At 43.7% G+C, this 24,732-nt stretch overlaps 1 protein-coding gene across 1 annotated transcript in view; it reads right to left on the reverse strand.

Moving 5' to 3' along the window:
• CCDC191 (coiled-coil domain containing 191) overlaps positions 1–24,732 on the reverse strand; it is a 212,433-nt gene that overhangs the window by 99,019 nt on the left and 88,682 nt on the right. Inside the window, exons 8-9 of the mRNA XM_030203918.1 lie at positions 21,711–21,901; positions 14,156–14,399 (exon numbers count right to left, since the gene is read on the reverse strand). Of these exons, the coding sequence (XP_030059778.1) occupies positions 14,156–14,399; positions 21,711–21,901 (435 nt within the window). The remainder of the gene's footprint in view (positions 1–14,155; positions 14,400–21,710; positions 21,902–24,732) is intronic.

A 24,732-nucleotide genomic window follows, 5' to 3' on the forward strand; every position in this document is an offset into this window, starting at 1 on the left:
GCCAAATATGACAAAGCCTATTCAATTCTTATGGGCTTTGTCACATGGTAATTACTACCACAGCTTTGTAAAAGGAGCCCTAAGGCAGATATGTCAAACATGCAGCCCATGGGGAAGGTCTTTGCGGCCCTTGTCATAATATCTAATGTGCATTCTAAATTTAACATCTGGTTAATAACATAAAGTAAATTTGGCTCCTAAGTATTTGTAATGAGAATATTTTAATGCGGCCCGTCGATGAATGCGCGGCTCATCATTAGTCATGAGTTTGATGTACCTGGCTTATTTACTAAGAGGCTTATTTACTAAGCTGTGTGTGGTAGCTGTTTGACATGGAAAGTACATCGTGTTAACAGCATGGGCCCATGCTTAGTCCAATGTGTTTTGGCCAATTATTCTTTGGTAACTGCATGGTAACTGCAAAGTCTTACCACATTTAGTAAACAGGAACCCAAAAAGCCTCTCCCTTGTCACCAACCAATTCACCTGGGAATAGGTAAAATGGCAACAGTATTGCAAATTTCATTTTCTCTTTCCACAGCTCATTTTAATGAAATGTAACTGGGTGATACTAACAGTATATTTTCTTTTCCCTTTACGAGTTTCATATAGACTGGTCTCCCAGACAATATACAGTTCTCAGAAAAAAAAAGTTTGGGAACCCCCTAGGATGATCTGTACTTTAGCACAATGCCTGCTTAAAACATAATCAGATTCTAATTTAAAACTTGATAAGAAAGAAAGATAACCCCACTGAATAAATAACTCACTATTTATTTAATAAAAAGATTCAACAATAAGTATCCTTGCATGAAAGGGTATGGTATTCCTTCATTTGGTAACTGATGGCACTTTCTTGAGTGATAATAACTGCAAATAAACATTTCCTGTAACTGTTGCAGACTCTTACATTACACGAGGATTTTTGGCCTATTGTCCATACATGCATGAACAGCTCACTTTTAGTTCTTGCAACACTGCAATAGGGTTTAGGTCAGATCTCTGACATGGAAAATCCAAAACACTAACCATCTTTAGGCATTCTCTAGTTAGTTTACTTAATTTAGGATTGTTGTCATGCTTTTAGCTCAGCCTCTGCTCATATAGGTGACCTCTAGAATTTTCAATATGAGGCAGAGTTCAAGGTCCATCAATCATGGCAAGCTATCCAAGTCCTGATGCAGCAAAGCAACCTCATATCATGATACGTTCATCATCAAGTCTGACATCAGAACAAGGTCATTACTTGTAAAGCAGGGTTTGGTTTTCACCAAAGCAAGTGTTACTGTGACCAACTGAAAAGTTCAATTTTTGGGTCATCTCTGCAGAGAGCATTATTTCTCTGGAGAGATGATTCCCACGAAATTTCATTATCCCAAAGTACTTTGGTGAACCTGAGACAGGCAGCAACTGCTCTTTTTAGAGATCAGTTCTTTCTTTCTAGATATCCTCCCATGAATATCATTCATATTCATTTTTTTCCTGATGGTTGATGATGAACCTTCACATCAGCCAAGTCCTGCAGATCTTTAGTTGTTAGTCTGGAGTTCTTTGTAGCTTTGTAAATGATCTTCTGGTTTAAGGTTGGAGTGATTGGGTTAGATAAGCACTTTTTTTTCCTATTTTCCGTAACAACTTCCAACCCTAGCGATATGTCTGCATCTCAGGTTAATATCCTACTTCCATCAGCAGATACCCTCTTCCAATATTTTTCCTCCAAAGTTCAAAAGCTTATTGATTCATTACCATCCATACCTCACTCTCCCTCTGTCTTGACTTCTACTGCTACATCCCCTGTTGAGTTGTCACTCGACACGTCTGCCTCCCCATCCCTACCGGGACTAACTTCATAGACCTCTTTTCAGGAACAGTCTCTCTTCTCATTGTCCAAAATAATAAAGTCCATGCATTCTACTTTCTGCCCTCTCGATCCATTTCCATCTGCCTGCTTAACCACCTCTGAGTTAATCTACAACCTAGGATCCTCCAAGTGATCAATATTAGCCTCTCCACAGGGGCAGTGCCTGCATCCTGGAAAACTGCAATGGCATATCCTCTCTTAAAGAAATCTTCTTTATATCCACAGGTTCCTACTCACTAACGTCCTGTATCCAATCTGTATTTTCTCTCCAAAGTTCTGGAAAAAGTTGTATTTGACCAACTATTCACCTTTAGTAATAAAATTCTTGCCCTACACCTTAGACAATCTGGATGTAGGCCACATTACAGTACTGAGACAGTTTTAACAGCTGTTTTAAATTAGATCTACTCCAATCTTGACAAACAAAGCTGTATGTTCCAGTCCACCGATCCAGCTTCTCCCTGTTTGCTCCAGTCCACCTGCTCCGATCCGGCTTCTCCAGCCCGCCTGATCCAGCTTCTCCTGCCCATCTGATCCAGCTTCACCAGCCCGTTGATCCTGTCTCATCCGCCTAATCAGTGCGTCTGCCCCAGCTTGTTCCTGCCTGCCTGCTTGCCTGCTAGCCAATTAAACCAACCTCCAAAGTACTACAGCCTGCTCCAGTCCTGTCGCCTGCTCCAGCTTGTTCCTGCCTGCCTGCCTGCTAGCCAATCAAACCAACCTCCAAACTGCTACAGCCTGCTCCAGTCCTGTCGCCTGCTCATGTTCCAGCCCATCCGTTCCAGTTTACTTCATTCCGTCTGCTCCAGCTGACTCCAGTCCTGCTCCTGCCTGCCTCCCTGTTAACCCACCAACCTGCCTGCCTGCTTGCTAGCTTGTCAGCCATTGGCTTACTTGCCTGCCAACTTGTCCTGCTGACTCAAGTCCTGCTCCTGCCTGCCTGCCTGCTTCCCTGCTAACCCACCAACCTGCCTGCCTGCTTGCCAGCTTCTCAGCCATTGACGTACTTACCTGCCAGCTTGTCAACCACTGACTTACCCGCTCTCCAGTCCATCAACTCCAAGCCTCCAGCTTTTCAGCTCCTTCTATCTGCTCCACATCTCAGTCACTACACATACACCTGTTACACCTCAATCTCTACTTATGGCCCCTGTCCACATTCTCTTCCTTGCCCTGTCCCTTCCTAATATTTTCCCCCACACCGCTGCCTACCGCTGGAATGCATTACCCACCCACGTCCCCTCCCATCCTGCCCGCTACGGCAATACCCTACTCACCCCTTCCCTCACCACCTCACCATCTCTCTTGTCCCCCTCCTCCCTCCTAGCTCTTAACCTTCATCACCTCCTTCCTGCCATTAACCCATCACCGTTCCTCCTAAGTGCACCCCGTCTTCGTTGCCCGACCTCCCCCCACCCTCCTCCGCACTCTCTTGCTCCTCCTCTTGCTATCCACTGGAGACATTAACCCTAATCCAGGCCCCCCTCACCTGTCCTCCTCCTATCCATGCAAACGATTCCATGATGTCTCCAATCTCGTCTCTATCCCCCTCCTTCCCCCCTCTTCCTTCCCCTTCTCTTGTGCCCTCTGGAATGCCCATTCGGTCTGCAACAAACTGTCCTTCACCCACAATCTCTTCATCTCTCGTTCCCTTCAACTGCTCGCCCTAACTGAAACCTGGCTCTCCCCGGACGACTCGGCCTCAGTCGCAGCCCTTTGCCATGGAGGCTATCTCTTTTCCCACAATCCCCGCCCAGTTGGCCGCGGTGGAGGCGTCGGGCTACTACTTTCGCCCTCCTGTAGTTTCCAACCCCTCCTCCTACCGCAGTCTCACTGCTTCTCATCCTTTGAAGCACACTCCATCCGGCTATTCTACCCGTTACCACTCAGAGTAGCAGTCATTTACCGCCCCCCTAATAAATCCCTCTCTTCCTTCCTTACCGACTTTGATGCCTGGCTTTCCGTTTTTCTTGAACCCTCATCTCCGTCACTCATTCTCGGAGACTTTAACATACACGTTGATGACCAATCCGACCCTCAGGCGTCTCAGTTCCTCACTTTAACATCCTCCTTCAACCTCCAGCTATGCTCCACCGCCTCGACTCACCGAGACGGCCATTGTCTTGACCTCATCCTCTCCTCCTCTGACTCCCCCTCCAATTTCCACACTTCAGCTCTTCCTATCTCGGATCATCACCTGATCACCTTCACACTTCTTCACCCCCCACCTTAGCCCCGTCCAACTCTAACCACTACCTCCAGGAATCTCCAGGCTATTGACCCTCCCACCTTATCCTCTTGTATCTCCAATCTCCTCCCCTCCATCTTGTCCTCCGAGTCTGTCAACAAGGCTGTCTCCGCATACAACGCCACTCTCTCCTCTGCTCTGGACACCCTCGCACCATCCACCTCCCGTCCCACAAAGCGTACTAATCCCCAGCCTTGGCTGACCCCTTGCATCCGCTACCTTCGTTCCTGCACCCGATCTGCCGAACGCCTCTGGAGGGAATCTCGCACCCATTCAGATTTCCTTCACTACAAATTCATGCTATCCTCCCTCCACTCCTCCCTATTCCTTGTCAAACAGGACTATTACACCCAACTGACCAATTCTCTCAGCTCCAACCCCCGTCGTCTCTTCGCCACCCTTAACTCCCTCCTCAAAGTGCCCTCCGCTTCTACCCCCCCCCCCTCACTCTCCCCTCAATCACTGGCCGATTACTTCCGCGACAAGGTGCAAAAGATCAACCTTGAGTTCACTACCAAACCATCTCCTCCTTTTCACCCTTCAACCCTCAACCAACCAACCCAGGCCTCTTTCTCCTCCTTTCCGGACATCACCGAGGAGGAAACCGCTCGCCTTCTTTCCTGCTCGAAAAGTACCACCTGTTCCTCTGATCCCATCCCCACCAACTTACTTAACACAATCTCTCATACTGTCACCCCCTCCATCTGTCATATCCTCAACCTCTATCTCTCTACTGCAACTGTCCCTGACACCTTCAAGCACGCCGTAGTCACACCTCAAAAAACCATCACTTGACCCTACCCTTCCTCTCCAAAATACTTGAGCATGCCGTTCACAGCCGCTGCCTTGATTTTCTCTCCTCTCATGCCATCCTCCATCCACTTCAATCCGGTTTTCGCCCTCTACACTCGACAGAAACAGCACTCTCTAAAGTCTGTAATGACCTGTTCCTTGCCAAATCCAGAGGTCACTATCCGCCGCTTTTGACACTGTCAATCATGATCTACTCCTTGCCACACTGTCCTCATTCGGTTTCCAGGGCTCTGTCCTCTCCTGGTTCTCCTCCTATCTCTCCCACCGCACCTTCAGAGTTCACTCCCATGGATCTTCCTCCACCCCTATCCCGCTATCTGTTGGTGTTCCCCAGGGATCTGTCCTTGGACCCCTTCTCTTCCCTGGGCTCCCTCATCTCATCTCATGGCTTCCAGTATCATCTCTATGCAGACGACACCCAGCTGTATCTCTCCACACCAGACATCAAAGCGGAGACCCAGGCAAAGGTATCGGCCTGCTTAACCGACATTGCTACATGGATGTCCAACCGCCACCTGAAACTGAACATGTCCAAGACTGAGCTCATCGTCTTTCCACCTTCTCCTCTTCCTCCACTTTCTATCTCAGTGGATAACACCCTCATCCTCCCCGTCTCATCTGCCCGCAACCTCGGAGTCATCTTCGACTCCTCCCTCTCCTTCTCGGCACACATCCAGCAGATAGCTAAGACCTGTCGCTTCTTCCTCTTCAACATCAGCAAAATTTGCCCTTTCCTCTCTGAACACTCCACCTGAACTCTTGTCCACGCTCTCATTACCTCCCGACTTGACTACTGCAACTTACTCCTCACCGGACTCCCACTTAGCCATCTATCCCCCCTTCAATCTGTTCAGAACTCTGCTGCACGTCTTATATTCCGCTAGAACCGATATACTCATCACCCCTCTTCACAGGTCACTTCACTGGCTTCCAATCCAATACCGCATTCAGTTCAAGCTCCTCCTTCTTACCTACAAATGTACTCAATCTGCTGCCCCTCACTACCCTCATCTCCCCTTATGTTCCCACCCGAAACCTCCGTTCACAGGACAAATCCCTCCTCTCAGTACCCTTCTCCACCACTGCCAACTCCAGGCTCCGCCCATTCTGCCTCGCCTCACCCTATGCCTGGAACAACCTTCCTGAGCCCCTATGTCAAGCCCCCTCCCTGCCCATCTTCAAGTCTCTACTTAAAGCCCACCTCTTCAATGCTGCCTTCGGCACCTAATTCTTACCTTCAGGATATCCGGACTGCCCCAAATTGACTGCCCCCATTGTATCGTCAACTCACTTGTCCTTTAGATTGTAAGCTCTTTGAGCAGGGCCTGTCCTTTATGTTAAATTGTACAGCGCTGCGTAACCCTAGTAGCGCTTTAGAAATGTTAAGTAGTAGTAGTAGTATTCGCAATATCTGTTGACCTTTTGGCAGCGTTTGATCTGGTTATTCATAATTTTTTACTGGCGTACTTATCTTCTTTAGGTACTGGTGGAACTGTCCTGGCATGGTTTTTTCTTTTCTTTCTAATCGTCCTTATAAGGTTATCATCCCCTCTTCTATGGTGTCTCCACATCTTCTAATTTGTGGGGTGCTGCAAGGATCAGTTCTGTCTTCTCTTCAACCTATTTCTAAATTCCCTTGCCACACTTATCCAATCTACTGGAGTGACTTTTAATTTCAATGCTGATGATATTCTTTTGCTGTACTCTGCTAATCCATTTAACCCAACTTTGGGGTCTCTTCAAGACTGTCTAACTCTAGCATCCAATTGGCTAACTGCCCACAAACTGGTTCTAAACAAAGAAAAACCAGTAGCGTGTGGGTTCACTGGTGGCCTTTCCACACCAACCACCCCTTTGAATCTCTTTGGGATTTCTATACGTCCTGTAGATTCGTTTTCTTTCTTTCTTTATTTATTTATTCAGAACATTTATACCCCGCTTAAAGCAGCCTCAAAGCAGCTTACAATGAACTGAGGGAACAGTTACAATGACAGTATAGAGGGTAGAAGGAGCAGAGGGAAAAGGGAAGGGAGGGGAAAATAAACTATAAGGCTTTGGCCAGATCAGGGGAGTTATATTGGATTCCGGTCTTATTTTTTCCGCCCAAATTTCTAGTCTGTGCAAATCCAGTTTCTACATACTCCATCAATTGCAGTCAACTTTGATTTAGATACATTTCACTCTCTTTTGCTGTCTTATTGCTAACCAGGCTTGATTACTGTAACATTGTCTACTTAGGATGGTCCCGCTTAAACCTAAAGAAGCTGCAATCAATACAAAACACAGCTAGTAAACTTATCTGTCATGCACAAAAGTTTGACCATGTTTCTCCCCCGTTTCAAAAACTTCATTGGCTTCCAATAGAACAAGTATTTCATTTAAACTCATGCTCGCTTTTAAGGCTCACGGAGTCTTCCTGATTCTCTCTCTGCCTTCACAATTCCCTATTCACCGACACAACTCCTCCGCTCGATAAATGATCATCATCTTGTTCTTCCACTTCCTAAATCAGTTCAACTTGAAGTACTCGTCATCATGCATTCTTCTCTCCTTCCATATTCGTGCAGAACTCTTAAATCAGGATTGAAGGAATGGCTCTTTACTCAGGCCTTCAACCCATATTAGGTTATACTCTCTGGGGTTCCCAGTGTGGAGGTGTCCTTACGCACACAGGAGAAAGAATTACAGAAGGAGAAAAATCTCCACCAAGACCTACAGATGGCTATAGAGGACCTGGAAAACCACTTGAGATGGTGCAACCTAAGGTTTAAAGGCATACCAGAGATGGAACAGTACCGGAATTGCCTACAGGTGGTTCAGGATATATGTGAGTGGATCCTTAAGGAAAGAGACGTCGAAGGTACTGAGACACTGATGGGCAAAACCCTAATAGATTGGGCTCATCATAGTCTGGGGCCTCAGAGGGGTAAGACCCCTCGCAATATTATTGCATGCTTTCATCATTATACTACGAAAGAATCCACTTGGAAGAAAGCACGGGCATTAAAAGAGGTCAACTGCGATGATTGTCAATCATAATTTTTCAAGATCTGGCCCAAGGTACACTGTTTAAGTGCAAGGAACTCCGCGATGCTACAAAGTATATGAAAGCTGCAGGCCTTTGCTACCGGTGGCTGCACCCTTTTCGCCTCTTAATTACAGCTGGAAAGCAATCACGTAGGGGGCAGACTGTAAAAGAAGCAATGGCGAGCGCTCTCTGATATGGGATTCACAGATATACCAGCACAAGTATCTCCTATGCCAGAAACGGGAGATCAACAGCCACACACCTCATGGAAGAAAGTATGCTGTGCTCGGAGCAGTCCATAGAAGATCTCCCTGGCTGCTACATCTGCACCACAATGATGAGGCTCAGTGTCATTTCTGTGTTTGTTCTTTTAATTTTCACTGTTGCTGAGTTGGCTGAGATAGGTGAATGAGTTGTAGGAATGAATATATGGATGGGGGGGAGCAACGTCTGTATAAACAGAATTGTATAGTTTAAGCACTGCGGGTATGCATGTAGTTATATTTTCACTGGTAAAGGGGAGTGGTAGTTAATAGTTGGTTAGATTAAATCTACCTGGTGGTGATTCTCTTCCTCCAGGGAATAACTGGCTCTAACAGGTCAGAGTCAATAAGAGTCGGGAGGACAGGGAGTGGGGGGTAAGAAAGCTGGAGAATTATGGGTGGGTTCTTGGAATGTGAATGGAATGAATGACCCAGGGAAATGTATCATTATTTTTTGAGAGTTACAGCGTTTACAGTGGGATGTGATAATGCTTCAGGAATCCTTGTAGCCATACAAACAAATCAGTCACACCAAGGGAGACAAAAAAAGGGAGAACAGCAGATGACATACTAACTTGCATCAACATAAAACACAGCCAGTTTGTACCCTAGAGTCCAAGTGTTTTATGAGGTGCCTTCTAAGGCAGTTTACAAGGACTTACCCTTGAACATACCTGCATCATTTTAGTTTTCATCAGCATAAATCCAATCTAAGAGATTCCTGAGGAAGGCCCTTGTGGGCTGAAACATGACTCATGTTGAGTCCTGGATGTTTAATAAAGGTGCAAGTTTCTACATCGTCTGCTGTCCCCCCCCCCCTTTTTTGTCAACCTTGTTGTGACTAAAATGCTTCAGGAGACACATATATGGAGGCTTGACCAACATCTTTTGCTCCATAAGGCCTACATGGACTGTTTTGCTAACTTTGATACATCTGGATGTAAGAAAGGTGGGGTTGTAATCTATATTTGAATGGGTGTATCCTTTTTATTGGAGGACACAAAAAGATCCACTGGGGTGGTGTATATACAGTGGAGGAGTGGCCTAGTGGTTAGGGTGGTGGACTTTGGTCCTTGGGAACTGAGGAACTGAGTTTGATTCCCACTTCAGGCACAGGCAGCTCCTTGTGACTCTGGGCAAGTCACTTTACCCTCCATTGCCCCAGGTACAAATAAGTACCTGTATACAATATGTAAGCCGCATTGAGCCTGCCATGAGTGGGAAAGCGCGGGGTACAAATGTAACAAAAATAAAAAATAAATAAATAAAATAGCTGTTAAGGGAAGAGTTGGTGACAGAAGTCTCACTTTGATCAATGTATATGCGCCCAATGTGGGTCAGGGGACATTCTACCGTACATTGCAGGAAGCTCTTGCTGGCTTTGTGCAAGGAACAGTCTTAGTGGGAGGGAATTTTAATTTAACAGCAGAGGTTTCCCTTGACCATTCTAAGGGGGGGGGGGGGCAGGGTTCGATGGCTAGTTCAGCCCATAGGAAACTCTGTTAAAACATTTGAACTTTTGGAGACTTCACATCCAGGTCAGTGAACCTATACATTTTATTCCCACGCTCAACATACCTATACTTGTATAGATATGCTTTGGGGTAGTAGACATGTGGGGCCATGTACTAGATTCCCACATTGAAAGTATTCAGGAGTCCAACAATGCACCTGTTTGGTTGGCCTTGGGGGACATAGGGACAGAACACCGGCAAACATTTTGGAGACTTAATGAGAGTCTTTGGGGGGATAAAACAATTTGTGATGACATCTGAGAGGTAATTACTCAATATCTGGATCACAATGATCATGGTCTTGTATTGGAAGGCACCCTATGGGATGCCTTGAAGGCTGTGATCCAGGGTTATTTGCTGAAATGGGGAGCCCATAAGAAACGGTTGCGGGAACAGCAGGAACTAGAACTCAGAGCCTGACTAGTGGATTTGGAAAGGCAGCATGCATCTCAGGCTTCTTTGGAGGTCTGGGCCCAACTACGACAATGTCGTACAGAATTGGATAGCTTACAGATAAAGAAGGTGGACTTTATGAGATGCCTATTGAAGCACAAATTTTATGAGTTTGGAAATAGATCAGGGAGAATGTTGGCCCAATACCTCCGGCAATGGAGAGTAAATACAATGTTTTCCAGGCTTAAGGACAACAAGGGTATATTTCATTATACAGATGCAGGGATTCGTCAGAATTTTCTTAATTACTATTCACAGCTTTAATGCTCTGAAGGGACTCTAAACGAAGAATGGGTGGCCCAGGAATATCTTGCACAGTTGAATGTACCTAGTTTGTCTGTTATCACCGTGTGCTTTTAGAGCGACCCTTTTCCCTCATTAAGATTCAGGGGGTCATTAAGAACTTGGCAGTGGGGAAAGCACCGGATTTGGATGGCCTTACTGCAAAGTTTTATAAGGTTTTCAGTGGAGAAGTGGGTCCTCTGCTACTCCAAGTGAGTAATGATACAGTCTTCAGGGTGGGAGACTGGCGGATAGTATGCAGGAGGCAGGTATATCAGTACTACCGAAACTCAGACGAGAGCCCACTCTATGTGGCTCTTACAGGCCAATCTCAAGCCTCAATGTGGATTTGAAAACTTTTTCCAAAGTAATGGCAGAAAGGCTAAGCAGAGTTCTTCCCACGTTGATTCATCTGGACCAGGCTGGCTTTGTTGCTCAAAGGCAAGTAGTGGATAATATTTGCCATACTTTAAATCTTCTCTGGACGGCCCATTATCGAGACCAGTTGGTGGCTTTTTTGGCCACTGATGCAGAAAAGGCTTTTGATCAGGTTAGCTGGCATTTCTATGGCAAGTACTATTGGTTATGGGGTTTGGTCCTCAATTTATGGGCTGGTTACAGCAGCTTTATGAATGCCCCATGGCACAGATTCAGATTAATGGAGGTTATTCAGACCCTTTTCAAATTGAACGGGGCACTAAGCATGGCTGCCCTTTATCACCCCTTTTTTGCGCTTTCGAAAGAACCATTAGCTCAAAGGATATGCTCTTTAAATGATATTCGTGGGATTACTCTGGGGGGAAACACTCATAAGATAGCACTTTTGTGGATGATCTTCTATTTTATGTAGGTTCCCCTCAGCTGACCCTACCTGACTTGTTGAGGGAATTACGGGATTATGGTACTCTGTTGGGTTTTAAAATCAACTATGACAAATCTGAAATGATGGGTATTAACTCCTCCCCTACTTATTGGGTGATGGATATGTTTAAATATTTAGGTACTGTGCTCCTCCGGGATTACACCCAGATTTATGCGTTGAACTATCCGCTCTTATTCCAACAGATTCAGTGGGATTTACACCAGTGGCGAGGAGGCTGGCTATCATGGTGGGGCACAAAATCCATGGGTGTCTCATTTGTTGTCCTTGTGGAGCTCTCTTAAACGTAAGTTAAGCGGCGGTCGACACTCTTCCTCCTCGGCCTATATCGGGGCTAAACCTGCTTTCTCAGTTGGTCAAGGGAACCCTATTTTGCAAAATTGGGCAGCTCTATGTTTGATTCATTTTCGAGATTTATTAGATGTAGGGGACCTGCTTTCCTTTTCTGCCCTACAAGATAAATATCATATCCCTGCCAAGGATTATTTTACATATTTGCAAGTTAAACATTATATGATGAAGCAGGGGTGATTGCGAATAGATCCAAGTTATACTGAGCATTTTGAAAATATGTGGTTGGGCTTAGAAAAGTTTAGAGGTATCATTACAATTATCTATCGGTTTCTTAGGGGGGTCACAATTTCAGAAGTATACATTTATGTAATCATGAGAGTGGGATTTGAATAGAGAGCTGAGTGTGAGTGAATGGCGTGTGATTTGCTTAGAGGTCAAAACATCCTCCCCATGTATATTATTGAAAGAAAATGCGTATAAGATTTTAACTCAATGGTATTGTACCCCAGAGAAGATTCACAAACTGTTTCCCAATGTTCCAGATCTCTACTGGAGCTGTGGCATAGAAAATGGGACATTTCTACACATTTGGTGGGAGTGTCCCCAGATCCGAGATCTTTGGCAAACTGTGATTAACTCGCTCTCCACAGCTTTGGGTCAGCCCTTTTTATTTGAAGCTAAATGGTACTTACTGGGCTTAGGTAACAGATGAGGACCCAAATGGAAGTGCCGCGTCAAGCGGATGAGCCTGGCTGCTGCTAAATCAGTAATTGCGATGTATTGGCGGTGATCAGATGGTTCAGCTCTGCCTGACTGGGGACTAAAATTACAACTTATTGGTGAAATGGAACATATGACGGATCAGCATTGGGGCTATTTTGATCCAGAGGCAGCTGAATGGCTTCACCTAACATGAATGTTACAGCCCTGCAAATTGGTTTTGAGATGACTAAAATTATGGGATGTTTAAGGGGTGGCTCTTATGGTTGGTTTGATCTAATTGTATAGAGGAAATCAACAAACGGGACTTTTTGCATTCTGTTCGCATTCCAGGCAGAGAAGAGTTTCGGAGAGGGAGGGGGGAAGGTTACCTGTGGGGTGCAGGTAGTTGTTCTTGTTGTAGTTTATTGCTATCTGAAAATGTACTGGTATACACAGTTTGGTGGCTATACTTTATGTTTCTTCAACAAAAATCTGTCACTGTGATAGGATGGATCAAATTGATGGTTTTAAAGAGGGCATTGACTCAAATAGGATAAATGTTCTGCAGGAAAAAAAAATGCACTATAAAATCTGTATGGAAAGAAATTCCATATGAGAAGGAGAACAGCAGTGGGGGTGTACTACCATCCACCTTTTTTGCTGTTATGTTAGTATTCCATAAAGGAAATTAGGCACCTATACTCCTTTATATAACAGGTTCCTACTAAATGCCAGTTATATAATTGCCTCTGGTATAAATAATCTGTAAGGCCCATTCCTACTTCAGTTCCTGGAATGTACAATCTTGGCATACAAACTGATTCTTACAGATCACCTCATGGGCAGTAAGAATTTTCTTGGAATTATAATACCCCATATTTGTCAAAATCTTTAGTCTACAATTCCAAATCAGTACGAGAGCACTGGAATTACAAGCTCTTTGATAGTATGTTTGTTATTCCTTGCTGTTGATGCACTTTTCAATATCAAACTTAGGGGCCCTTTTACAACACCATGGTAGAGCTAAATAGGAGGTGGTAAGGGCTCCCTCAGGAAATGGCCACATTGAAGTGTGCACATACTGCACAGACATTTCCTTTTTTCTGCCTTTTACCTGCTGCAGTAAAAGAGGCCTCAGTGGGTAGCAAATCCATATGCTGATGCCACAGCAGGGCCCCTTTTACTGTAGCTTGGTAAAAATGGCCCTCAGTCTTCTGTTAGCAGTATTTGATGATTTTTTTTTTGTCTCAATAATTTGTGCTAGATTTATGCACCTTCTACTCTTAGACATTTACATACACTTTCCTGCTCTGCAGAGTGGTTTATTTGTTGTCAAATTATTTTAGCACAGGGTCTCACTGCAAAAAATGGGACGTGGTAAAATAACCTGTTTTAACAGTACCCCACATTGATATTTTTCCCCATTAATTGTGCTAAGGAAACTAGGGGTTCACTTACTTGTTCACACAAGGATAATTACTGTTGAATATTTTTGTTGAATAAATAATAAAAAATATATCACTCTGTCTGAGTTTTTTATTCAGTGGAATTCTCTCTTACCAGAGTTTAGCTTAGATTTTGAGTATAAATTGTGCTGACATACAGATCATCTGAGAGGGTTCAGAAACTTATTATCAGCACTAATACCCTGAAGTAGCAACAGATTTTTTTTTAAATATTGAATTGTGAGACATGCTGTGACTCTGGATGCAAATCACAATAATTAATTAAAATAATTACCATTTTTCTTTCAGATCTTGGAGATGTGATTTGTCACTAAAAAAAAACAGCAGAAGAAAAGAAGAAGTAAACTTTACCAAGTCTTGCCCAGCAGATATGTTTTGCACATGGTCACTTTTGGTGCCCTGGTCCTTGTGAGGGTCACAGGAAGACCCTAAAGAGGCTGCTGTTTCTAGCAGTGCTGCCATTTTCCTTTTGGTCTCATCCTTCCTTGCCTGCATCTCTCTCATCTCCTTCTCTGTTCGACACCACAACTGCCATTTTGCAAAGCTGTGGTGCAGGACCTGCTTTCGGTCATACTGCATTGCCAGTTGTTGTTTTCTATATAAAGAGAGATTTTGTGCTGTCAGAAAACCCCAGCTACAGGATGGTGATTGTTAACTTTGTCAAAATCATCAAAACAGCTAGTACTGAAATCTTAAGCAAGAAATTGCATCATAATTCCAGCATTATAATCTGGGATAAAATTACGCCTTACCTGCTAATTGTTTTCCTTTAGTTTCAAGAGAGCTTGCAGGTTATACCCATCTACAAGCAGGTGGAGATAGAGTGTGTGTATTGAGCTCTGGCATAAGTGCAACTGCTACAATCTAGTATTTGGATAACCAAGCAGTGGAATTTATAAGAAATAAACATCACCTGCCTCCTTTATGAGGTACAAATGAATGTATACAAGAACAGCAAAAAGAACACGGAGCTTAAGGAATTCATTTTCAAAGCACTTAGACTTACAAATTTCCATTGGTTACTGTGTAACTTTGTAAGATTTACAAGACTTAGAGGCATATTTTCAAAGCATTGTTTTGTATGCACAAGCAAAACAGCTAAACAGCAAGACTGCCTATAAGAACAGAGAAGTCTTAACACTTCAGCACAGGCAGCTCCTTGTGACTCTGGGCAAGTCACTTAACCCTCCATTGCCCCATGTAAGCCGCATTGAGCCTACCATGAGTGGGAAAGCGCGGGGTACAAATGTAACAACAACTTAAAAGCGAAAAACAGAAAACATAAAAGAAGGGTGTTCTGGACTGATCTGTTGGGACTAAAGGAAAAAAATTATCAGGCAAGCCCTAATTTTATCTTCCTTAGCATCATTAATGGATCAGTCCAGATCTTGTTGGATACAGAAACTCCCGCTAAAAGCGCTGAAGCCCAAAAAGACATTTCTTTTCTAGCAGTAACATCTAAACGATAATGTTTAGAAAAAGTATGATAAGAAGACCAAGTAAGCAACCTGCAAATCTCTTCAATGGAGACCGCTTGTGACTCTGCCCATGAAGTAACAATGCCTCTGGTGAAGTGAACCTTGATGTTCAATGGTGGACATTTGCCTGCCAGGATATAGTATGAGGAAACTGAATCAACCAAAGAATGATCATGGCTTTGGAAGCCAGCATATCTTTCTTTGGGCCAGAGTAAAGGAGAAAAAGATGATCAGACTGCCTGAACTCATTAGCAACTTCCAGGTACCTCAGAAGCATTCTATGCACATCCAACAATTTTACAAAATCATGCTCTTTTTGCAATCCTCACATTGAAATGAAGGAAGATGTACAGGCTGATTCAAATGGAAGGATGAAACCACCTTCGGGAAAAAGAAAAGAACGGTTCTAATGGGCACCCCTGCATTTGAGAAATGAAGGAAGAATTCTCTGCATGAAAGTGCTTGGAGCTTAGATACTTTTATAGCTCATGTAATGGCTACCAAAACGACAGTCTTAAGTTTTAGGTCTTTTAAGGAAGCCATCCTAAGTGGCTCAGATGGAGCCTTTTGGAGATCATTAAACATCAAGTTAAGATTCCATTTCAGACAAACTAAATGATGGAGAGGGTTTAAGTGATTATCTCCCTTGAGGAAACATACGACATCTGGATGAGTGGCTATGGAAGAGTTCTGAAGATGACTCCTGAATTAAGCAAGTGTTGCCACCTGCACCTTAAGAGAATTTAAAAGTAGGCCTTAAAACCTTTCTGATGGAATGCCAAAACGTGAGGAAAGGAAGAGTTAAATGGAGGGATATTCATCTGAGAATACCATGTTTCAAAGGTCCTCCAAACTCAAGCAGGCACCACCAACGTGGATCTTTTCTAGCTTGTAGAAGATTGGTAATGACCTGAACCTTTCAAATTCCAGGTCATTAGACCAAAGAGAGACATCTTCCATAAGAATTGAACCTTAAAAGAGAAGACCCCTGTACAATGGGAGACAAATCAGGGTGTCTTTTTGCAGTTGAACTAGATCTGCATACCAGGGTCTTCTGGGCTAATCAGGGGCAACCAGCACAACCTGGACTGGATGTTGAGCAAACCTGCAGAGAATTCTGCCTATCATTGGCCAAGGATGGAACACAGAGTAGGGAGTTCCATGGTCAAGCTGCAGAACAGCGTCCAGCCCTTCTGATCTGAATTCCTTCTGACTGATGAAACGGAGAATGTTGGCACCTTTCCTTGTGGCCATGAGATCCAGTATAAGAAATCCCACATTGTTGATATGATGGAGAATGCTTCCCTCGATAGCTCCCATTCTCCAGGGTTCAACGAGAGTCTGCTTGGGTGTTCAGTACTCCCACTATGTGTGCTGCCAAAATCAAAGGTATATGTTTCTCAGCTCAATGGAAAAGAAGATGAGCTTCCAGGGTTAATGCAGCACTCTTCTTTCCTCCTTGCCTATTGATGTAAGAAACCACTGTTACATTGCTGGAAAGATTCCTTATTGGTTACCCCCAACCAGATTGTTGAATGCAAGTAATGCCCTGTGGACAGCTCTTAACACCAGGTGATTGATTGACCATGATGCTTCAGTAGTGGACCACAGTCCATGAGTCATGTGATAGGAACAATGAGCCCTCCCCATCTGATAGACTCACATCCGTTGTTACCATGATCCAAACTTAAGTAGTGAGGGAAATGCCCTTCTGAAGGTTTGATGACTGGAGTCACCACTTAAGACTAAATTGTGCCTGAATCATCCAAGGGAGGCAATGATCATATTCCTGAGTAGTGGGAGACCAAAGACTACTTGGTGTGGCCTCAAGTGTGATCTTGCCCAAGGGACCACATCCAACTTGGTGCCATGGTCCCTATTAAATAAGAACATAAGCCTACCATACTGGGACAGACCGAAGGTCCATCAAGCCAAGTATCCTGTTTCCAACAGTGGCCAATCCAGGTCACATGTACCTGGCAAGATCCCAAAAGAGTAAAACAGACTTTAGGCTGCTTATGCTAGAAACAAACAGTGGATTTTCCCAAATTCATCTTAATAATGGCTAATAGACTTTTCTTTTAGGAAATTATCCAAACATTTTAAAGCCCTGCTAAACTGCGTTTACCACATTCTCTGGCAACGAATTCCAGAGTTTAATTAAACGTTGAGTGAAGAAATATTTTCTATGGCTTGTTTTACATTTACTACTTAGTAGCTTCATTGCATGTCCCCTAGTACTAGTATTTTTGGAAACAGTAAACAAGCGATTCAAGTCTACCTGTTCCTCTCCACTCAGTATTTTATAGACCTCTATCCTATCTACTCTCAGCTGTCTCTTCTTCAAGTTGTAAAGCCCTAGTTGCTTTTGCCTTTTCCCATAGGGAAGTCATCCCATCTCTTTTACCATTTTTGTCACCCTTCTCTGCACCTTTTCTAATTCCACTATTATTCAAGGTACAATCGCATAATAGAATGATACAAAGGCATAACATTCTCATTTTTGTTTTCCATTCCTTTCCTAATAATACCTAACATTCTATTTCCTTTTTTAGCCACCGCTGCACACTGTTCAGAGGGTTTCAATGTATCATTAATGACGACACCTAGATCCTTTTCCTGGGCGGTGACTCCTAATGTGGAACCTTGCATCATGTAGCTATAGTTCGGGTTCCTCTTTCCCACATGCACCACTTTGTACTTGCTTACATTAAATGTCATCTGCCATTTGGATGCCCAGTGTCCCAGTCTCATAAGATTCTCTTGCAATTTTTCACAATTCTCTTGCGATTTAACACCTTTGAATAACTTTGTGTCAAGCAGGAAACAGACCTGTGTCTAAATTTGTGGTAAATACACGCCTTCATACAGTGATTTTTTTGCAAAACTGAGGCCTGAGTCAGTGTGTTTGGAACCCATGACACTTCTTTACAGTGCGTATTTCCTAGTAAAAAAGGTGCCGGTACTCAAATGCTAGGCCACTCTTCAGGGGTGGATTAATCACTGAGGGACCCATCCCACAATAGCAAAGCTCCCTGCAACCGGTCACAGAATGTATGACAAGGCAGAATTGGTGTGTAGAGCCTCAGCTCTTTCATTAAAACTTGGGGTCCATGGGTCAAGGTGCCAGTACTCAGTAAACCCAAGTACCCCCTCAAAAAAGGCCCTGCTTCTTTATCTATACCTGCATGCTTAAAAGTTAAGTTCAACTTATTATTTGTTCTTTTGATATGGATCCTCTCCTTTTTTATTCTGTGGATTCTTTCAGTATCCTTTACCTTTTTGAAACACAAGGGTTTTTCTGTCTGTGATGATAACCCCCTCTGATGTTAGAAGAGCACTACGGCTCTCAATGTGAAGCCTTGTATATATATATATATATATATATATATATAGGCTGGAGGTTGGGGAATTCTGAGGCTTTTCCCTTGTATTTTCAAAATTAGAACAGATACACTCCACAGAATCTTTAGTGGGAAAAATTTAAGTACTTTTTCTGTGCCACAGCTATTATGAGAGCTTTTTTCTTTTTTTGATTTAATCAGTAAATTTAATGACATCACTAGTTATTCCCATCTCTAGATCATTTATAAATATGTTAAAAAGCAGCGGTTGCAGCACAGACTCCTGCAGAACCCCACTATCTACCCATCTCCATTGAGAATACTGACCATTTAAATCTGCTTTCTCTGTTTTCTATCTTTTAACCTGGACCTTTTTGTTGGGATTGAGGGGTGAATAAATTTTGGGAGGCTTCTTTATATTCAACATAATAGGATTATAGGTAGCCGTAGAGCTCTGAGGTACAGGCAAGGAGATTTTGAGAACCTCTAGTGCCTTGGTAATAAAAGCAGGTAGTTCTTCCTTATAGAAGAGCAGTATAGTCATTTTCTCCTTCCTCCAGTGGATATGGCAGATCTGAATTGCAAGAAGTCACAGAGAGAGCTGAGGCAATGGACTCTGTTTCAAACTTCAAGTGGCTGATCGGTTATCTCTTAGAGGAAGCTGATTCCTGAGGGTGTGTGGAAGGAGCAGAGGGATCCTGTGAAGCTTGTGCTCTTTTCAATAGGAAAGCCTGATGCATCAGGAGAACGAATTTGGGTGAAAAAGGAGCTGACAAGACTAAGCTACATCTGCTAAAGGAGCATTCCCTATGCTCTGAAGAGACAAATTTTGTGGAGAAATGGTGTCCTGAGGTGAAGGAAGATCATCATTTAATGTCAGGAGCTGAGTAGGAAAATGCAAGATAACCACCACCGTTCTATGGTCTGAGGTAAAATTAGCTGCACCCACCACAACTTCTGACCACATCACAACTGGACCCTGGAGCCTCTGCCATTTCTAAGGAAGGAGGTTTGGATCAAGGGGAAGAGTGGAGACATGAAGGACACTAACCCGAAGCTGTTCACTGAGCCCCACATCAGGAAAAGCATATTGCAGATTCTGCAGACATTGCAAGGTAAAACTGTCAGGAAGGAGAAACAGAAGAATAAAAGCATAAACTTTCCAGCACTGAAGCAGTGACCCCTCCCTCCTCTCCAAGGCAAAAAGAGCAAGATGAGTAAATTGGCTTTCAATGGTTTCTATGATGTCAAATGCTGCACAAACTGTCTAGCCCTGCTCAAGAGAGCTCCCCTTAAAGGAATAGCTGCTCTTTTTTCCCCCAAGGAGGCAGAAGAGGTGTAGCAGCAAGAGAATGGGGGAGGAGGAAGGGACCTGGCACCACCAGGTATACTCAAGTCTGTAACCTTTACCCCCCAGGTCAACTTTACTCAGAAAGTAGGATAGGAGCACGCATCTGAAGAAAATTTGATGATCTGCACAGGTTAGCTTTTACCACTTGCCAAAGATAGAGAAATACTGTATAAGAGCAGCTGCACATTATCCTTTATGTCAGAGCTCAATTCATACTTTCTAGCTTCATTTGTTCATAGATGGGCATAACCCGTAAGTTCTGGATTGATCTGTTGGTGACGCTAAGGAAAGGATGGTTTGTTTCTATATGAAGGTTGTGATCATACACACACACACTGAATAAATTATAATACCAAGAAAGTGCCATAGAGAACATCTAAACTCAATTGGCTAGCACTGGGGATACTAAATCCACAATGGATGTTTAGGCTAGCTTATTTCACTGTAGGGCTGGGGGTTATGAAAGAAATCTTGTAATATGCTGAGCCACAGAATAACTCAAATGAAATTCAGATCCAAATTTGTCCTCAGGGTTTCGAAAGGTATGCCTGGGTACCAAGAAGGTATTCCCAGCATTTGGAATTCTAATCGAAGACTTATCGGTTCTTAATTCCATACATTCTGATGTTAACTTATATACTGTAAAACCAGCAAAATCTTGTATTACTTTAGAAGTTTAAAGTCTTGTCTCAAGCATGTGGTATACTCATCCACAGAGAAAAATTACCATGTGGCTTGATCCAGACTGGATGTATGGACTATATTTAAGCTTTGCCCCACACATGAGTGTCAATATCAATCGTTTGAAACGAAAAGAAGAAATATAAAGCGAGTATCCAGCATTGAGTTAAGTGCTTATATCTGATTGAAATTTGAATTGATTTTATAAAGTATAAGAGAAAAATAATTTAAAATTTGAAATGGATCGAGTGAGGAATACCTACCCATCATGAAAGTGCCTGGCTCACGTTATTAGCCTGTATGATGGTGATAGGAAATCTGAAGGATCCTAAATAAGTGGAACAATATCCTCTTATAAAAGTATTGTTGAAGTACATTGAAGTATATTGAGAGCTGGGTTATATTTTGTGAAGGATAGATACTAATGGCACTATGTATTTTTTGACTGAGATGGAAATGCTGGCTATTTGAATTTTGAAAGAAATATGGAGGCTTAAGGGTTCATCCAAGTGCACCCAAGATTGATAAAACATTGAATGAGTTGTGCTTAATTGTAACTCACTCTGCTAATACATAAAAAGGAGAAGAGGAAAAAAATCAACCCATGGAAGAGATCCAGTCATTTCAAAGCAAATTCTGTTATAGCAAACTATCTTTCTAACATGTTCATTGGCTCTTGATCCATTTGCTTTGATGATTGTTCATGCTATTTCATCTGCATTTTAACTCTTTGCAACAAACAGTACCTACCATCATGATCCACTGCTTAAGTATACTGTAGATGTTCTTTATCATAACTAGTCTAAAAGGGATTTGACAAGTGGATCTTTTCTCTCTGATAATGTTTTAAAGTTAAATTCTAGAAAAAGGTAAATGTCTCTTAATCTAGGACAACACTTGAGATGCAGGCCAATGACGTCTCTATGGATGGCCATGCCTAGGTTGGAAGGTCAAGTTTGGGATTGTGACCCACAGTGTGGGAAGCTCTGCCCTAGTGTGTGATATGCATTTCTCTCTGGGAAGGCATATGTGCTAAGAGCAATTGTCTGTACCTATTTTGTTCTCTAAGATCCAGCTCTAATTTCTGAGTCTCATGTTCCATCTTCTTCGCCCATGCATAATCTCTCCAGGCCCGAAATGCCCGCAACTGGCATTTCCAGTCTGCCAAGGCTCTAGCCTTCCCACTCTTAATCCTGTGTTCCAGAACCATCTTATACCATGCAGAGAAATGCTGTTGGAGGCACTACATAGAAAATATTAAATAAAAGAATTGATAATTAAACACCTTATTATCACCAGTATCCCCAACCATACCAATTCTTCTCTTTATGTCATCTTCCACTAGATTTACCAGATGATTTACTACTACTACTACTATTTAGCATTTCTATAGCGCTACAAGGCGTACGCAGCGCTGCACAAACATAGATTTCAGGACTAAAGCAAGTTCAAGTTTTGCCCTTTTTCATGAATGAACTTTTGCTATCAATTTTCGTAAGAAACACATGCAAGGAAGTATATAATCTGGACAGCCTTAGCCTGTCCCATATCATCTGCATACATCCGGTAACACTGAGATAAAAGGACAGATGCTGAAAGAGTTATTAAGTGATAAAGTTAACTGGTTAATACTTTGCTTGGATATTCAGTCACAGATTATTGTAGATTGGTGCAGAACTGTCTGCACAGAGAGACTGGATTAGTCAGTTAGTCTTTTTGTGACATCATTTCCTATGTTACTATGATTTTGACCCAAAAAGGACAGTGAAAAATTCTGCCACTCCAAATCAAAACAAGCTGATTATCTCTGTGGTGTGCAAATGCTGATTTACATTTATAGCTGCTCTTTACATGCAAGGCCAGAACACGGATATCTATAATGCATTAAGCAGAACATCAACCATACACCCCACCACCTCCACAGGCAGTTCAAGGCCATATCCCCCATGTCCAGTATACCCTCTTCCTCTCCTAAACCCCATAGATGGCTGGGGATATAGTTATCAGGGAAGGGAATGGACATGCCCTGGCACTGATAATCTGGGGTTAATTCAGCCCACAGGTATGAGTGGCTTAGAAACTGATTACCACCGCTGGCTGAATATCAGGCCCTCAGATACTAGTGGTAAAATGGGCAAAAAGTATAATTTTATTATACACAAACAAGACGAGTAAAAGAATAGTATAAAACACAATAAATGAGTCTGCTCCATGCAAACAAGTCATAGCACATTCCTGCACCACACTGCTTGAAGGACCCTGTTAATAGCTTGCACAGTACTGTTTGTCTGCGCGATCCTGGCATTTCAACAGGCCCTAGGAGAAGTCCAAATGCATATCAAGCAACCTGCCTGTTCTAGCTTTGTGGAAACAGCTGCATCCTTGGCCAGAGGGTCTCTGAGTTATTTTACCCCTCCCCTACAGTACATATCAGGTGGCGCTAAGGGTTATTTTCCATCACTTGTCAAGCAGTATCAAATTTATCTTTAATGCAGAGCTTTTTTTTAAACATACTTTTATGTTTATATCATACTAGTTTCTCCCACATGCTAGTCAGTAATTTTCCATTGTGAGAAAGAACCACATACTCTTTCCCCCCCACACAGAAAGACCTACATGAGATGGTGACGTAGGTGGGGACACACAGAAGGAGACTTACATGAAGTGGGTTGGGGGGTGAGGAAGGGGAAGAAGACCTACATGGAGTAGGGGAGCAAAGGGAAATAAACTTATATACAATGGTGGGGAGCAGAGATTAGGAGACTATACTTGGAGTCGCAGGGGTATAAGGAGAGGAAGACCTACATGGGATAGTGGAGCGACAGGGAAAGGAAGAGTATCACAGGATAGTAGGGAAGGGCAAGGAAAAAGAGACTATACATGGGATGGAGATATGCAGGATGGGTAGAGTAGTGGGTAGAGAGAGGGAGAAAGGATGGTGGCATGAAGAGAGGATACAGGATACAGAAAAGAGAGCTGAGGCTGGTGGAAAGGAGGGAGGGAGGGAGAGAAGGAGAGTGACCACATTTTGGGTGGAGGGAAGACTAAGATAGCACAAGGAATCAAGAGTGATGCAGACTAAGAGGCAGATGCAGCAACCAAACGTAAAAAAATCTAAATCGTTAAAGTCCCTAACGATTTTAAAATAACGAAAAATGCACCAAAAAAAAAAGTCACACATGCTGAGATCGGTAGTGAAACGTACAATGTATCAAAGAATCACAATACACATCGTTAATCGGCCCCCAAATCATGCGCAGAGCAGCCAAGCGTTATGTTAGCTGCTCTGCGCATGCCACAAACAGTCAAAACACAGTCAAATCGCAAGCACATGGCTCCCAAATAAAAACAAAAATAAAAAAAAAGGGTCAGGAGGGGGCAAGGGCGCTCATCAGGAACGTCCTGTACAGACGGCCTTGCCCCCCCCCCCGCTGCTCCCCACTTTCCGCCGCTCCCCCACCCCGAAAAAGCAAACTTCTAGAAGCCCCTGCCCCCCTCCCTTCCTCACTACTCTCTCACCTCAGCTCCGCCTCCCGACATCCTCCGTCCGTGCCCCGCCCCCTTTTGGGGTCATCGCCGCCATTCCCCTCCTCCATCGGGCCCCCCTTCCTCTTACCGGGCCCGTGCAGCGCCTCTCTCCTCTGTCCGAAGGCGCTGCACGGGCAAGAAGAAAGCTGAATCAGCTGATGCCTGCCTTCGCCTAGCTTCGATAGAGCGTCTTTCTCCTCCTGGGCCCGCCCCTGTCTGACGTCAGTAACCTACGTAGGTTACTGACGTCAGACAGGGGCGGGCGCAGCAGAAGAAAGACGCGCCATCGCGAAGGCAGGCATCAGCTGATTCAGCTTTCTTCTTGCCCGTGCAGCGCCTTCGGACAGAGGAGAGAGGCGCTGCACGGGCCCGGTAAGAGGAAGGGGGCCCGATGGAGGAGGGGAATGGCGGCGACGACCCCAAAAGGGGGCGGGGCACGGATGGAGGATGTCGGGAGGCGGAGCTGAGGTGAGAGAGTAGTGAGGAAGGGAGGGGGGCAGGGGCTTCTAGAAGTTTGCTTTTTCGGGGTGGGGGAGCGGCGGAAAG

Source organism: Microcaecilia unicolor, chromosome 5 (genome assembly GCF_901765095.1).
Source record: "Microcaecilia unicolor chromosome 5, aMicUni1.1, whole genome shotgun sequence".
Lineage (NCBI taxonomy): Eukaryota > Metazoa > Chordata > Amphibia > Gymnophiona > Siphonopidae > Microcaecilia > Microcaecilia unicolor.